We start from the raw sequence: 15,031 nt of genomic DNA, 5'->3' as shown, positions 1-15,031 counted from the left end.
TGCAGACCTGAGCAGTACTGCCCACCCCAGGTGTGGTCATTTTCAGATATGCTTTGCTGCTCTCTCCCCTGTCACTCCTGTATCTGAACAGCTACCTTGTGGTAACTCTGACTTCAGAATACTTCCCCTGAGGCTGTATTTCACACTGGCTGGCCAAAGCAGGCTTTTCTGTTCAGAGCAATTAAATAGCATTCTAATCGCTATAAATTTAAGTGCCCATGTTAACGTGCTGAAGAGGATGTCTGTTTCTTTGCCTCTTCGTGATTTAGATCTTGTCCCTCACTTAACGTATGAGGAGTTTTTTGATGTCCCTGTGGTAGCAGCCACTTTGGGAAGGAGCAGGAACAGAAGATAGTGATGGGGGCTAGTAGGATGGGAGACATTAAAAATACATGCAGGTATAGCTAACCAGACTAATGTAGTAACTGAATAATATTGTTGATTAATGAATCCTGAATTTGCAGCGCTTTTTGGCCATTCTTGATAAAAAGGTTTTTCTTTAGCCTGTAACAATGTGTTTTGTTTTGTTTTTGTTTGTTTTTTTGTTTTTACTTTTGTGTATATGTGACGCAACTTTGTTGCTCCTACTGAGAGGTCATGATATACAGCTGACTTTGCACATTTCTGAGGTAAAACTAAACCCGAGGGTGCATTCTGAGGTAAAACTAAACCTGATTTTCGTATTTGGCATTAAAAATGTAATTTGAGATCAATTACTCTTTTGTTTGGTTATTTTAGTTTAGCCCATTGTTTTAATCTTGGTAGTTTAAACATTTTTCTTGAACCCACTTATGTTTTTCATAGTTTTAAGTCTGAGTGATATTCATGACACAACTTCAGCAGGTTAATTTTGTTCTAAATATAAAACTATGCAGTTTTATGTGTGTGTTTATGGGGATACCTGTTTTCCTATTTGGGCATGTATTCCTTGCAGTATGAAGATGTGAATGTGGAATTGATAAAACTTTTTTCTTTAGTTTCCAAAAGTATAATTATCATTTATGAAATTGTATGGCCAGAGCCATGTTTCTTTTGAGCTACTGAGTCCAGAAAATAGCATGTTTCAGCTGCATGGACAAGGCAGTTGTATTGAGCCCATGCTGTTGCCTGTGCTGTGCACACCGTGGAAGTCTTGCTGCAAAAATGAAGCAGTGAGGGCACAATGTTTGTGGTGGTGCCGCGACATGCACACAGTGTAGATTTTCAGCAGCTGTGCAGAGCCTGAGCCCAAGGTCTGGGTTCCAGCCAAACTGCAAAGACTTCCCCAGAAGTTGCTTTGATATCATATTAACTTTACTGCCAGTAAATACAAAAAAAAATATCCAATTTCATGTTCTCTGTGTTTGCTAGAGAACACTAATGCATCTCATTAATAGGTGAAATCCCCAGCCAGTTTTGTCTCGTGTATTTCCAGTACAGTTGTTGTGCTGAAATGAGTTGTAGAAGCCAGGGATCTGGTCATTTGTGGTTAGCAATTAAATAACAAACTAAAGACAGCTACACATGGTAGGAACTCACCGGAGTCCTGTGAGTTCATTGTGGTATTTGTTCTCTCATCAGTATCACCTTGGTAGGGAATTTGGAGAAGAAGGGGTGGTGGTGGGGGGGGAGAAGTTCACGATCTCTGTTCTAGTGGATCTGTTTCATTCTGGCTGTCTGAAAACGCCTGTAACTCTGACTGTCCATCAGTGTTGTATCAGAGTTGTAAATCTTCCCATTAATAAGGTGATACTTATTTCCTGTACCCACAAGATTTTCATGAGAACTTGTCTGGAGCTTTAGAAATCACTTTTGCAGGAGAAGAGAATGATATTGAGCCTTGCTGCATTCAGAATAAAATGGGAAGCTTATTTCCATGACTCAGCTTACTCTTAACAAGATCTTTTGCATAGTGAGTCTGTAAGTTAAAAACAAAATTCTAAATATTCAAATATATATTAAATAATTTTTATTACCAGTTTTCACCTTAAAGAGATGTTTTAATACTTTACACTTGGAACAACAAAATAGATAAAAGGTACTGGTTTTTGGATGGCCATATAAAAATGCAAAATTCTGTAAGAGATCAAATGCAAATTCTTCTAAAATAACAGGGTTCTAGACACAGAACACTGAGGCAGCTTGTATTGCTTCAGACTGTGAAAAGTACTATACAAATTTTTTTACTTATAAAAACTTCTCTCACTGACACCTTTGTGGACCACTGGGTTTGTATATTACCTGGCACCCCTTTTCAAGATATAGGTGGAACCATGTCCTCCTTTCATGTAAATCAGTGTGGCTCCAATGAAATTAATAAGCTAAGCTTGCTTATTGTGTTTCATTCTCCTTCCTTCTTTCCTTCCTGTTCTCAGTGTTGAGGATGCCAGGTCTGGCTGTTGTTCTGCTGATCTCAGATAATTCTTCATTCCTCAGAGTCAGACCTTGGATCTGTCTTAGCGTTCCCATCCACTCCTACTTGCTGCTGCTCTCTGTAGCCCCAGGAGATACTTGCAATTAGGAGCCAAGGATAAAATGGCATGGGCTTTCTTGTAATAAATAAATAAATAATGCAGGTCTCTGGGCTGCCTCCAAATTTTCTGCTCCATGGAGGTGCATTAGGACATCCTTGCTGCAAATATTTCAAATGCACCTGCTTCTTCCTTTAGCAGCCATTGAGTGTTATTTCCTTGAGTATTATCTCATTATCCCTTCTTGTATTACCTCATAGAAGCAACTGTGTCTACAGCTGCTGCATCTGGTCAGCCCTTTCATGCCATCAGCTACGGGCACTGTGTATTTTACCTGCTCCAGGCAGGATTGTCAAGTTCAGGTGACTGGTAAGGAGCATAGGCTGGTGAGGAAAGGAACATCAAGGTTGTGCTGGTGGGAGCCTCCTGTTGATATGACTTGAGGGGTTTCTGTCATAAGAACAGGAGTATTTATTTAGGGCTGTGTTAGAGGAGCTTGGGACTGAAAGAAAGCACCGTGCTGCTGGTTGTTCGGTGACCAACTGTTACTCAGGGAAGTGATGGTGGTTTGGTCAGCAAGAGTTTCACTTCGCAGGCTCTTATCTCTCTCTTGTATACTGACCAGACCTAAGCTCTTTGTGGGGTTAAGAAAACCAGATATGTGGATAGGCAGGCATATGGAGTTTTTCACAGAATGCAGGAAGCATTAATTCTAGCCACTAAAATTGAGTTTCTTGGCATTCAGTCAACTGCATTGGAGATTAAAAAAACAAACAAAAAAACGGTTTTATTTGAGAATCCTTTGTGCTCATAACAAATATCTGTCTGGAAACATGTCTTAAAAAATCAAGTTTTACTCATTTAAGTAAAATGCAGCTGCTTCTTTGTCATCTGACGTTTTAGCAGATTAAATAGCAGAGAAGAGATACCTGAATTGATGTTCCTGAAGTTAGCATAATAAAATTAGACAGCTCAATACTAAAATATTCTTTTGAGTTCTTCTAAAGGTACTTTTGGATCTTTCAGTTTGGTCTTCGTGCATTCTTAAACTTTTTTTGCAGATGCATGCCAACAGTTTCTACAGGCACAAATCATATTGTTTTTGGTTAACAGTGAATAGTGTCTGTATCTCTAGGTGAAAGGCAAGACTGTTGTCCAAAAGCTATGTGTAAAGCTTTGTCCAGCTGCAGGTAAGATTCAAGGCCAGGTTTAAGTCCACCAAAAGCAGAAAGGGTAGCGTAGAAGTTAAGAAGAGTAGAATATGCTCATGAGGTGGGCTTATCTGGTGATACACAGGTTTAAAGGGAGTCTGAATTATGAATGAGTTTACGTATGCTTAATTACTCTTTGTGCTCAATTTTGCTGTTTTGATAGATACGGTGCCATGTACTTTCTCTCTTATCCCTTATCTTATTTTCCTACTCACTTTGTGTTACTTTGTGCTCATTATGTACCTGGCACTGGAAGCATCAATCTTTGGGATTTAATTAAAGTCATGGAAGTTACAAAGGTGCTGTTAAGTATATCATTTGTTTTTAACTTGTTCTGATAGCATAGAGTGAAAGGCCACCTTTTTGACAAGAGCTCCTCATCCTAAATTGTGAAGCAGTTGAATGGCCCAGGTACGTGACAGGTTGTTTGGTTTTGTTTAGTGTTATTTTATCCCTAACTCCTTTATTGATTTTTAACTAATATAATACATACTTTGGTCTTTTGGATCACAAGCCTGCCTTATTCTTTGATCATCATTTGCTCCATGATTCAGCACTCAAGGATGCCAGCCATTCTGGGAATAAAAAGTTATAACAAAAAAAGTAAACTTTTCAATGTATAAAAGGTGGTATAGAGCTTGACTAGGTATCACTTATTATCATTAGCTTTGTCAATCTGTATAGAAAAGTTCATATTTGATATGGACTATACCTTTGTAGCTTTTCTACTTTTTGAACCCTGCCTTTTTTATATTTTTTTTAAGAGCAGGTAAGGATTAAGTACTCAGGAAGTGACCATGTTAAATACACGTGCAGTTTATTCCATTGCCATTACAGATTGTGTGCTGCATGGTGAAGTTACAGCTGCGTGTTCTGTATCTTTAATATTATCCAAAATCTGCTGTTAAGCTTCCTTTATAATTTCTAGTACTTAATTATTTTATGCTTGTCACATCTTTCATTTATTCTATTAGAAACTTTTGACAGCAATTGTACTGTTGGCTTGAAAAATGACTGCTTTCAGTAGGTACAAGGTAGAGCATAAATATGTCCTTAGGTGATCTGCCTCTTAAGTTAGCTGTGGATTTATTACTCTCTTTTCTCAAGTTTAAGAGGTGATTTTTTCTATGCTTTTTTTAATATGCAGAAATACATAGCACTTCCAACAATATACAGAACAAGGTACATTGTTTGGTAAAATGTGATTTTTGTGCTTCTAATGCTGAAGGAAAAATTGTATTGTTTAAAAAACACTCCTACAGCAAATGCAATATATAGTATACCTGAGTGGGTGTATATTGAACAGTTAAAATGTGCATATTGGGTTAAGGACTCTCCAATTTTTCCAAAATTGACGTAAGAGAGAATATATTTAATTATGTAGACTAATGTTCCCCCAGCTTCTTGGTGTTGAAGGAGGAAGATTGTGAAACTTTCTCCATGTTTGGGTTGTCAGCAGTTGTTTATTTGGAGTTCTTTTTGTCTTTGGGTTAAAAAAAAAAAAAAAAAATCTAAAAAAAAATCTAAGGGAAGCGGTAAGTTCTTTGCCACTATGTCTTGTGTTTCAGTGCCTCCTGTGCATAAAACAGGGTTCACAGCCTTAGGGAGTGAGGAGCCTGTGAGATTTAGAGACATTCCAATGTAGACGGCAGCCAGTGGCATTTCTGGAAGGGCCAGATAAGCAAAGCCTTGCTGGACTTCTTTGCTCAACTCTTGGACTCAGGCTTATAGTGCTTGAAATGTTAGGTTGTGGTTTCTGTTAGATTGAAGTGGAGGTTCTTAAAACTTCTTCTGTGCTTACACAATTGCTTTAGAGATAGTTTGGTGTTGTGCTATTATTAAAAGCAAAGTGACAGCTGCATTTTTTTTTTTTTTTAATAATGGGGAGCAGGAAGAAACAATGCTACTAATGCAAAAAATCAGAAGAAAGCTACCAAAGCTTTTGAACTGTTCACTTCTAAACCTCGGTTTAGCAGTGATTCTCTTTTCTCCATTAGTTTCAATGTGATGATAGTTTACAAACTATGGTGCTTCGATTAAATCTGTGATTTTCTTTTCTTCTAGACTAGATCTTCTGTAAAGCTTTGTGGAAGATAGATGCGTGTGCTGCAATGGTGACATAAATATTTAAGAGGACTGGAACAAGTTGTTGAGAATCTGTTTGTTTTTAATGCTTGGAACAATCTAAGGCAAGTAAACAACATGAGTTTTATCATGAAACTTCACAGACATTTTCAAAGAACAGTTATTTTGCTGGCCACTTTTTGTATGGTGAGCATTGTTATTTCTGCATACTACTTGTATAATGGCTACAAACAGGAAAATGAACTTTCTGAAATCTCTTCAGAAGTGGAATGTGATGATCTTCAACTGTTGCCATACAAGCTGATGGAGATGAAGACCATGAAGCCTATCGATCCCCTGAGAACAGATCTTGTAGTGCTGGTGTTTGTGGAAAGTCAATATTCAACGTTAGGCCAAGATATAATAACCATTTTAGAATCCAGCAGATTTCAGTACCGTATTGAGATTGCATCTGGTAAAGGTGACCTCCCAGCCCTTATAGACAAAAATAAGGGCAAATATGCTCTCATAGTATATGAAAATATTTTAAAGTACGTGAATATGGACTCTTGGAACAGAGGTCTTCTAGATAAGTACTGTATAGAATATAGTGTAGGTATTATTGGATTTCATAAAGGCAATGAGAACAGCTTGCAGAACTTCCAGTTGAAGGGCTTTCCTTTCCATGTCCACAGCAATCTGGGTATTAAGGACTGTTGCATTAACCCTCATTCCCCATTGCTCCATGTGACTAAGTCCTCCAAGCTTGAGAAAGGTCCCTTGCTTGGAAAAGACTGGGCAGTTTTCCAGATTAATCATACAGCTTACCAACCAGTGATATTTGCAAAAGTAAAGACACCAGAAAACCTTTCATCATCTGCTGCTAAAAGTGCTCTCTATGCCACAGTAATTCATGACCTGGGACTCCACGATGGGATTCAACGAGTCCTTTTTGGCAATAACTTGAATTTTTGGCTGCACAAACTGATTTTCATAGATGCCATCTCTTTCCTGTCTGGAAAGAAGCTCAGACTATCCTTGGATAGGTACATTCTGGTTGACATAGATGACATCTTCGTTGGGAAGGAGGGAACGAGAATGAACGCCAACGATGTACAGGTAAATTATGTACAGCAACTAATAGTTGTTAGAGCAAAGTACCTGTTTTTTAATCTTATTTTTGAAGTGAACAGTTACTAACAGTTGCAGCTCAGAAAGGACACAGATCAGTAAGTAGCAATGCAAACTGTGCCTTGAGAGAAAAGCCAGTTTGTCTGACTTTCAGTGGTCACTGACTCCAGGTGTAGCAGTTCCTTCCTGCTCCAGGCTGGAAGAGAGTCAACACAACTTTGCTTCTATAGTTAATAAAAAAAGAAAATATGATGATAAGACTCGCTGGTTAATATCACTTGTTTTCTCTCAAGTAACACAAGTCCTTCCAGAGCGATGTTCTGTAAACTGGGTGGTGGGCGCCTCTGAATTACATTCTCTCTACGATAAATGGAAAATACTCTTCCAAAAGGAAATTAAAGATGACTAATTGTGAAGTAACTGTTAAAAGAAAAGGGGTAAGAGAGGTAGTGTTATCATTTCTCACTGCCCCCTCACAAACACACATGGTTCTAACTAAATAATTTAACTTTCTAATCCGAAAAGTTGTTTAACTTTCTAATCGGATGATACCTACGACACATGCTTCAAAAGAGCTTGGAAACAGCACAGGACTTCAGAGCTGAATCTATTAGTATGTAACGTACATGTTGCCAGACTTATAATCAGGAAGTAAATGTAGTGAACAAAAGTAAATGTCAACATAAATTTTGAAGAACAGATTGGATTATTAGCTGTTTGAAACAGGTTTCAAATGTCAGGAGTTGGTTGGTTGCAGCATTTCACCTTTCTTATCTCTGTTTTATGGCTCTTGCTTGCAAGCAAAGTTTTTGTTAATGTAGGTCTTAAAATCTTGTTCTGTCACTAAATGACTCAATGTTAAAAATGTTAAATTATCCATTTTAACATTTTAAGTTGGTACATTCCTGAAGGTCCCTTTTCACTCTGCATTATTGTGCTGCTCGAATGAGGTGGTAGGTCAGGGTTGGTAGGAATAACATTATTTCTCACTGTATACCTTGCTTTCTTTTTGTGAAGTGTTACAGAATCACAGAATCACAGAATTTTCTAGGTTGGAAGAGACCTCAAGGTCATCGAGTCCAACCTAACGCTAACAGCCCTCCACTAAACCATATCCCTAAGCTCTACATCTAAGTGTCTTTTGAAGACTTCCAGGGATGGTGACTCCACCACTTCCCTGGGCAGCCTGTTCCAATGCCTCACAACCCTTTCAGTGAAGAAGTTCTTCCTAACATCTAACCTAAAACTCCCCTGGCTCAACTTAAGCCCATTCCCCCTCGTCCTGTCACCAGGCACGTGGGAGAACAGGCCAACCCCCACCTCGCTACAGCCTCCCTTGAGGTACCTAAAAAGAGCGATAAGGTCACCCCTGAGCCTCCTCTTCTCCAGGCTGAACAACCCCAGCTCCCTCAGCCGCTCCTCGTAGGACTTGTTCTCCAGGCCCCTCACCAGCTTCGTCGCCCTTCTCTGGACCCGCTCAAGCACCTCGATGTCCTTCTTGTAGCGAGGGGCCCAAAACTGAACACAGTACTCGAGGTGCGGCCTCACCAGAGCTGAGTACAGGGGGACAATCACCTCCCTAGCCCTGCTGGTCACGCTGTTCCTGATACAAGCCAGGATGCCGTTGGCCTTCTTGGCCACCTGAGCACACTGCTGGCTCATATTCAGCTGACTATCCACCATCACTCCCAGGTCCTTCTCTGCCTGGCAGTTGTTACAAAGCAGATGGGGGAAAAAAGCACCTTGCAAAACTGATACTTGTTTAGAAGGTAAAAGTCTATAAGGTGCTGAATCTTTCCTTGTTTGTACTAGAAATAAGGGAAAATGTTTTGTAAAAACTTTCAATGTTGAAAGAGGAGTATGGAACAATGAAGGGCACTCCAGTAATACTGCATGCAGTAGATAGCTAAAATTGTAAAAGAAAAAAAAAAGCTAGGTTTTCTGTTTTTTTGTTGTTTTTTTTTTTTTTTTGTACTGTTAATATATTTGTCAAGCTGCAGTAGCCCTGCATTTACTGTTCTATTAAACAAAAGACTTGAACTTGTATTTACTTCAATTTGCTTTAAATTTGCAGCATATGCTAGTTTCTGAAATGTCCTTTGCATTTGCAATTAAACATGCCTCTCGGATAAGTAGGTGTTTTCCTTATGCAAAAAAAAAAATCATGGGAAAGGGTTGGAGTGAAGATGAAACTCCAATAAAACAGAATTTTTGTGTAGGAGGTGGTGGCAGCGTTTGAGTTAGGTGGGTAAGCGTTCTTTGGGAGTCTTCTAAGGGCAAAGTCAAATCACAGAAGCAAAGTAAGGAAGGTCTGACCCACACCAATGGCTAAACTGTTGTTCTGCAAAAGAAGCAACTTCTATTAACAAATTAAATAAAGCCTGCATAAATTTCCTGTTATGTCTTGCAGTAGCAGTTTGAAATAGTATGTTTCATATTGTTTGTCTCTGTGAATGACACCTGAAGATAATCATTCCAACTTATCCTAAAATGACAAATTGCCAGAATTACTTAGCAGAAAGAAGGGTCTATTGAGACAAATTTGATTAAAGCAGATACAAAAGGATGAACTGTGTTGTTTTGAAAGAATAATTTGCAGTATGTCAGAATGTTATCTTCCCAAAATAAAACTGTCAAATTGAATAGAAATAATATCCAAGTGGAAATAACTTTTAAGTAGGATAATTTCATTTATATGGAACTGTGTTCTGAAACAGTGGAACATGAAAAAGTGTTCCCTTCAGATTCTTCTTCTACTTAAAAATTAAAGTGTTCTATTAAACGTGTTGTTAGGGCTGTCAGGTGCAATGCATCTTCATTACTATTAATACCAAAGGAATTACCCTATGTGGCACAGTGACACCTGGAAGGAATGAAATAAAATCAATTTGTGGTAGTTGAAAATCAGTTACTGTATAGTGCATTTGTGCATAAATGCCATCCTATTAGACATGAGCATTTTACTGAGCTCTGTTGTGTTGACTGTGACAGAGAATTGTGTGCCGCAAGTGTGGAAAGAGGTTGCTCAATGAAGATTGTATATCCAGTACTTGCAATTAACTCATTTCTACTAAGATTACATTTTAAATACTAGCAATATAGGATTGGGTATAATGCTTTTTTGTGTTTTAATATTTTTTTGTGTCCTAGTTTAAATTTTCTGGACATAGACGTGTCTGGTTGTCTGGTAAGACTGAGCAATGTGGATATTTCTACATGCGCTCCATTAACTAATGCAATGTAATCTAGAAAAGCTTCCAACATCCAGAAAAGCTGTGTGTTTGCTTCTGCTAAATGGATAGGGCAACGTTTAGAAACTGGAGGGTTATCACAGATGAAGTAGCAAAAATAATCACTCGTTAGTGATTCAGTACTGAACTCTCTGAAGGCCATGTAGTTCAGCCCCCTGCTCAAGCCTGGCCACCAAGAGCAGACTGCCTGGGACCGTGTCCAGCCAGCTTCTGAAGAACTTCAAGGAGGGAGGTTCTGATTGCAAGTAAGGCCAGGTTTTCAAGGGAATTTCTTCTTCGGGTACTTAAATGAGATTTGCAAAGTGGCCAGAATAGTCAATGTTTAGATGTTAGGCTAAACTGTTTTCATCTTTAAATTTCGTGAATTGGAGTTGAGCATAACTGACAATTGCTGTTGTAAGGTTAAGTGGTAGTTTTTTCAGTAGTATACATGTATATTGGCCTGAAAAGAGGTTGAGTCAAAAGCAATCCCTCTAAAATGAGTGTCTTCTGTATCACTGTTAGGCAGAGTGGTGCTACTTCAGATTGAGTATCTGTAGTGTCAGGGATACAGGGTATAAAGAGCCGTTCTGGAAAACATTTGACATGGTTTTTCAATGCAAATTATATAAAACTGATAAATGGATTGTCTTATTAACCAACAAATGAAGCTTTATACTAGTTTTGTCACAGGTTCTTCAGTTTAAAAACAAACAACAACAACAAACCCACCAAACCCTGAAACTGTACTTGAGATTTTTAGACTACCTGCTTGTGATTCAAGTGTTGCTATATAAAACTTAGATCAATAGTACATAGCTCTTCAATGTACCATACTGAATAGCAGTCACTGTATCAGCAACAACCATCCATCTTCATACTTATTTACTTCATCGTCCTCTGGAATAATAGAAATAATGGGAGAGAACATTTTCATAGTCTAATTGCCTCCCACTTTGAATTTAAACACCGTAATGTAATCTCAGCATTCATTTTTCAGTAGTTCTTTTCTTCCTCTTAATATCTGTCTAGCAGGAGAGACCATTATGCTGTGACAGCATTACATTTTTTCTTTGTGTCTTTTAGTCTCAGCAGTGCAAATAATTCATTAAAATGGACGTACAGAAAAAATCTATCTAGATATCCACAAAGTAAGTTTATCTTAATAGACCATGATTGTCCCCACTGACAGTCTACTAATTTAATATAGTCTCTTTTTGTTAGTTACTCTTTGAAATTTTGAAGACTGTAAAGCACTGAGATTTTTTTTCAAGGGAAAAGCCATCTGGTATCAGGAGGAAAATTAAAAATGACTTTTTTTCCTACTGACTGTACAGTGCTGGTGGAGCATAATAGAGTAGACATAAGTTGGCCAACCTTTTCCTTCATTTCCCCAATACATGCCCTTTCCTTGAGAATTGATCATGCTTTCAAAATGAAAAATTAGAATACTGTGAGGTGCTTTTCTTTTTTTAAAACCATTAGCTATGTGATCTCCTCTTTGTCTGGTCTTTTATGTGCTTTTCAAAAGAGGTAGTTTGAACTGAAGTCAAGAGATGTCTCCACTTTCTTCACGTAAGACTAATCTTTTTCTCCACGTGTAACTCTTACATGTGCTCAGTTTTGGATCAGTGGTGGTCATGTTGTCAGGGAAGATTCTGGTCTGAATGAGTATCTTTGGTCATGTAATGTAGACAAACAGAACACAAATGTGATCATGCTAACACGTGAAAATACTGTGATGGGTGATACTTGTATTTTCTTATTCTTTTATAATTGCCAAGGAAAAAGTTTAATATTAACCATATACATTCGGAGGTGGGGTGTCATTTTTCTTGTTCTGTTTTGTGAGCACTTAGGCAACACATCTGTTAGGAGTCATGCATATGGGAAATACAAGCTTGAATCTGCAGAGTCTTTCAGCATTATACGCAGTGAAGAATTAGACAGCAAGAGCTGTCCTTTGAGTGATTTTCTTGAATATCATCTGTTCCAAGCAGCGCGCTGATAATGGAGAGGAGTTAGCCAGAAAGAATAAATTCATAGTGTTCTAGTCTCCATCACTCGCAGTCTGCCATCTTGCCCAGACTTTGAGGTTTATAATGTACACATCTATGGAAAGACAGGACTAGCTCTGATGTAGTAGGCAACATAAACAAGTAGTTCTTTAGGCTGGCAGTGGTTAAGTTAATTGCACCTTAAAAGTACGTATTTTTCTGTTGCTCATAAAATGTTTCTAGAGTGACCAAGATGAAGTATAAACATTTGCTCTTGGTCAGATGAATCTCATTCCATGTTCCGAAGCCAGCATTGTCATCATTGTGATATTTGCTCAGTTTGGCGGTGGCCTTGTCTTTTGTTTAATGCACCAGATTTCTCCCCTAAGAGCTTATTGTTTATTCTGTACATTGCAAATTTGTCCACATTAGTCAGTATAGTTTATTTAAATACTATTATTTAAAACCCATTAAGCGTCTTTTCCCTCCTGTCGAGACACAAGACAGTTCCTGTCACAGGAGAGCCTAATTCTGCAAGTTAATTTTCTTTACCTGTAGGATCACCCAGAAGGTTATTGATAAAGAAATGATAGATATGTCATCAAATGTGTTGGTTACAGAACCGCCGGAGATGCCTCTGTCAATTCAGTTGCACTGAGCTGCAAATCTTTCCTCTGGGGAAATTCAGAAGATCTTTTTAATGACTTCTTTAAATGACAGCATGAATTAACTGTTAGCAATTTTCAATTAGATAAATCATTTTATATTCCCAATTCATGAGCCATGTTACCTTTGTACAGGTGTTCAATGTATTTACTGCGTATGTACATACGTTTTACCTTAATTTGATCTGAAGCTCCTATGGTATTTTATACTGGCTTCACTGTAGTGATAAGTAGAAAGTACATGCCTAAAAAGAGGCAAAGAAAGGGAATAATAGAAACTGATGTTTCTTTGGCTGGCTGATGCCTTAGGAAGTCTGACTTAACTTCTGGAGCATGTTGGTTCAGGTACAGTACTGTGGAGTGTGGAGCTCAGACCGAAAATACAACTTCAGGAAAAGTTATAAAATTATTTTATGTATTTTATGGGCTGCAACCAGCTTATGTAACACTTTACCAGTCAGTTTAACATGTGACTTATTAAAGCAATTTGGTTTATGTACCAACTTCTGTGAATCTTAATATAGCAAGGCTGATACAACTGCTGCTCAACACAGGGCAGCATTTGTTTTCAAAGGAGTGCACTGATGTTTGAACAGAAAGCTGTGTAAAACTCCTTGACCAGAGGAGAGAGGCTGCGAAGGAGTGGCAGGAGAGAGGAGAGCTGGGTCTTTCTCACACGACCTACCCCTGGGATTGCCAGGGCAGTGCTGGGCATTTCCGTGTATCCTTGCTCTTCCCTCTCTGCACCTGTGTACCACTAGAAACAACCAAACCCAATGGAACGAGCTTGACACAAAGATTAATTGCACAGTTTATCTGCTGTATTAAATGCACAAAGACAAAAACCTTGCACAGTAACCACGTGTCTAGTAACCACATAGCCAGGATCTGCATTGCATCTCTGTGGACTGTCAGGCCAAAGGAGTGCAGATTTCCATTTTTTTTTTGTGTGTGTGTTAAAATATTCCTGGTCTATGCTTGATGTTAATATTCATACACGTATTATATCTGGGAAGGACTGGGATGTGGACATTGCTTGAGTCACCACTGATGTCCAAGCAGTATGGTGATCTGCGGGGCTGGAAATGTTCTTCCTGTTTTTTTCCAGAAGGTTCAGACATGTTTGCACAAATGATGCTGCCTGCTTCCCTGGGGCTGTGGGACAAGTATGGTCCTCAGAAGGTGTAGGGTGTGCATGTCAAGCAGCAGCAGCACTGGCAGCTGTGCTTCTTCTGCCTGAAGGGTAACTGTATTGACCCATTCTCACTATCTGGTTGAACTATTTTGTTCATTTGTACACAACTTCTCAGGCACAACAGCTGTGAAAAGTGTGCTGTGTGTCTAAGCCATATTGCTCTGTATTACAAATGTGGAAGTAAGCGCTGGTTGACCTGCAGATGTTCATCTTTCTTGCTCAGAATCAATTTGTGTTGGTGTTTTAAGCATGAGGAAACTTTAATTTTTAGTTCTGTATCTGATACACAGAAACTAAGCTTCATCCCTCCTGTGAGTTTAGTGTCTTCTGTTAGTTCTGTGTTTGCTGGAATTCATAGCTTGCTTTTGTTTATTTTGCTGATGGGGTTCTGGAGGACATGTCTTAACAGCTGTTTCTATCTGGTCAAGGGGCGAATCTGAAGGTTGTCCTTAGCCATGTAAAAATATCTGTAATGTACAATATAAAACTGACGTCACCTCATTATGGGCCATCCTTTTTCTAACAAATATACAGATATCCTCAGAGACAAAAGGAAGGAAAAAATGACATGTGCCTAAACATAGTTTTCCATTTGATCTGGCTCATGAATTGCATCTTTAGCAACTTGACTGAATACTCATGTACTAAAAAAAAATAAATCAAATAATCCGAGAGTGTGGCTAATGAAGACTCAGGATTTTCCGCAGTTGGTCTTTTACTTGAACACACGTGAGTTTTGTTAGGCTATCGATGAGAGCAGATGCTTTTCAGTAGATGACTTGAGACTGAATCAATTTATTTTCAGGAAAGGAATTATTTAAAATGTAGGGCAGAAGAGAAAGGAAGCCATGGACTTCTTGCTATAACTCCTCATTTGTTTGACTGCAGTCGTTCTACCTTTCTTGCTTGCTCAGTGGGTCTTTTTCCACGTGTTCCCATGTAGTGTTTGTACATGGTACTTTCTCAAGTTTTTGCTTATAATGCCATTAGTAAAATTACAGAGATTAAGGAAAAGGAAGTTCCTGATTTTTTTGCAATAATCTTCAGATACATGTGTGCTTCCACTGAAATGTTACTTCAATTTAACT

At 38.5% G+C, this 15,031-nt stretch overlaps 1 protein-coding gene across 1 annotated transcript in view; it reads left to right on the top strand.

The window, feature by feature from the left end:
• Positions 1-5,729: 5,729 nt before the first annotated feature.
• Positions 5,730-15,031, top strand: part of LOC309877326 (bifunctional heparan sulfate N-deacetylase/N-sulfotransferase 3) — a 69,237-nt gene continuing 59,935 nt past the window's right edge. The window contains exon 1 of the mRNA XM_082758597.1: positions 5,730-6,844. Coding sequence (XP_082614723.1) covers positions 5,864-6,844 — 981 coding nt within the window. The 5' untranslated portion in view covers positions 5,730-5,863. The remainder of the gene's footprint in view (positions 6,845-15,031) is intronic.

The sequence above is a fragment of the Aythya marila genome, assembly GCF_965140915.1.
Source record: "Aythya marila genome assembly, chromosome: 4".
Lineage (NCBI taxonomy): Eukaryota > Metazoa > Chordata > Aves > Anseriformes > Anatidae > Aythya > Aythya marila.
The sequence above is the reverse complement of the archived record's forward strand: the minus strand, read 5'-3'. Positions and strand labels throughout refer to the sequence as shown.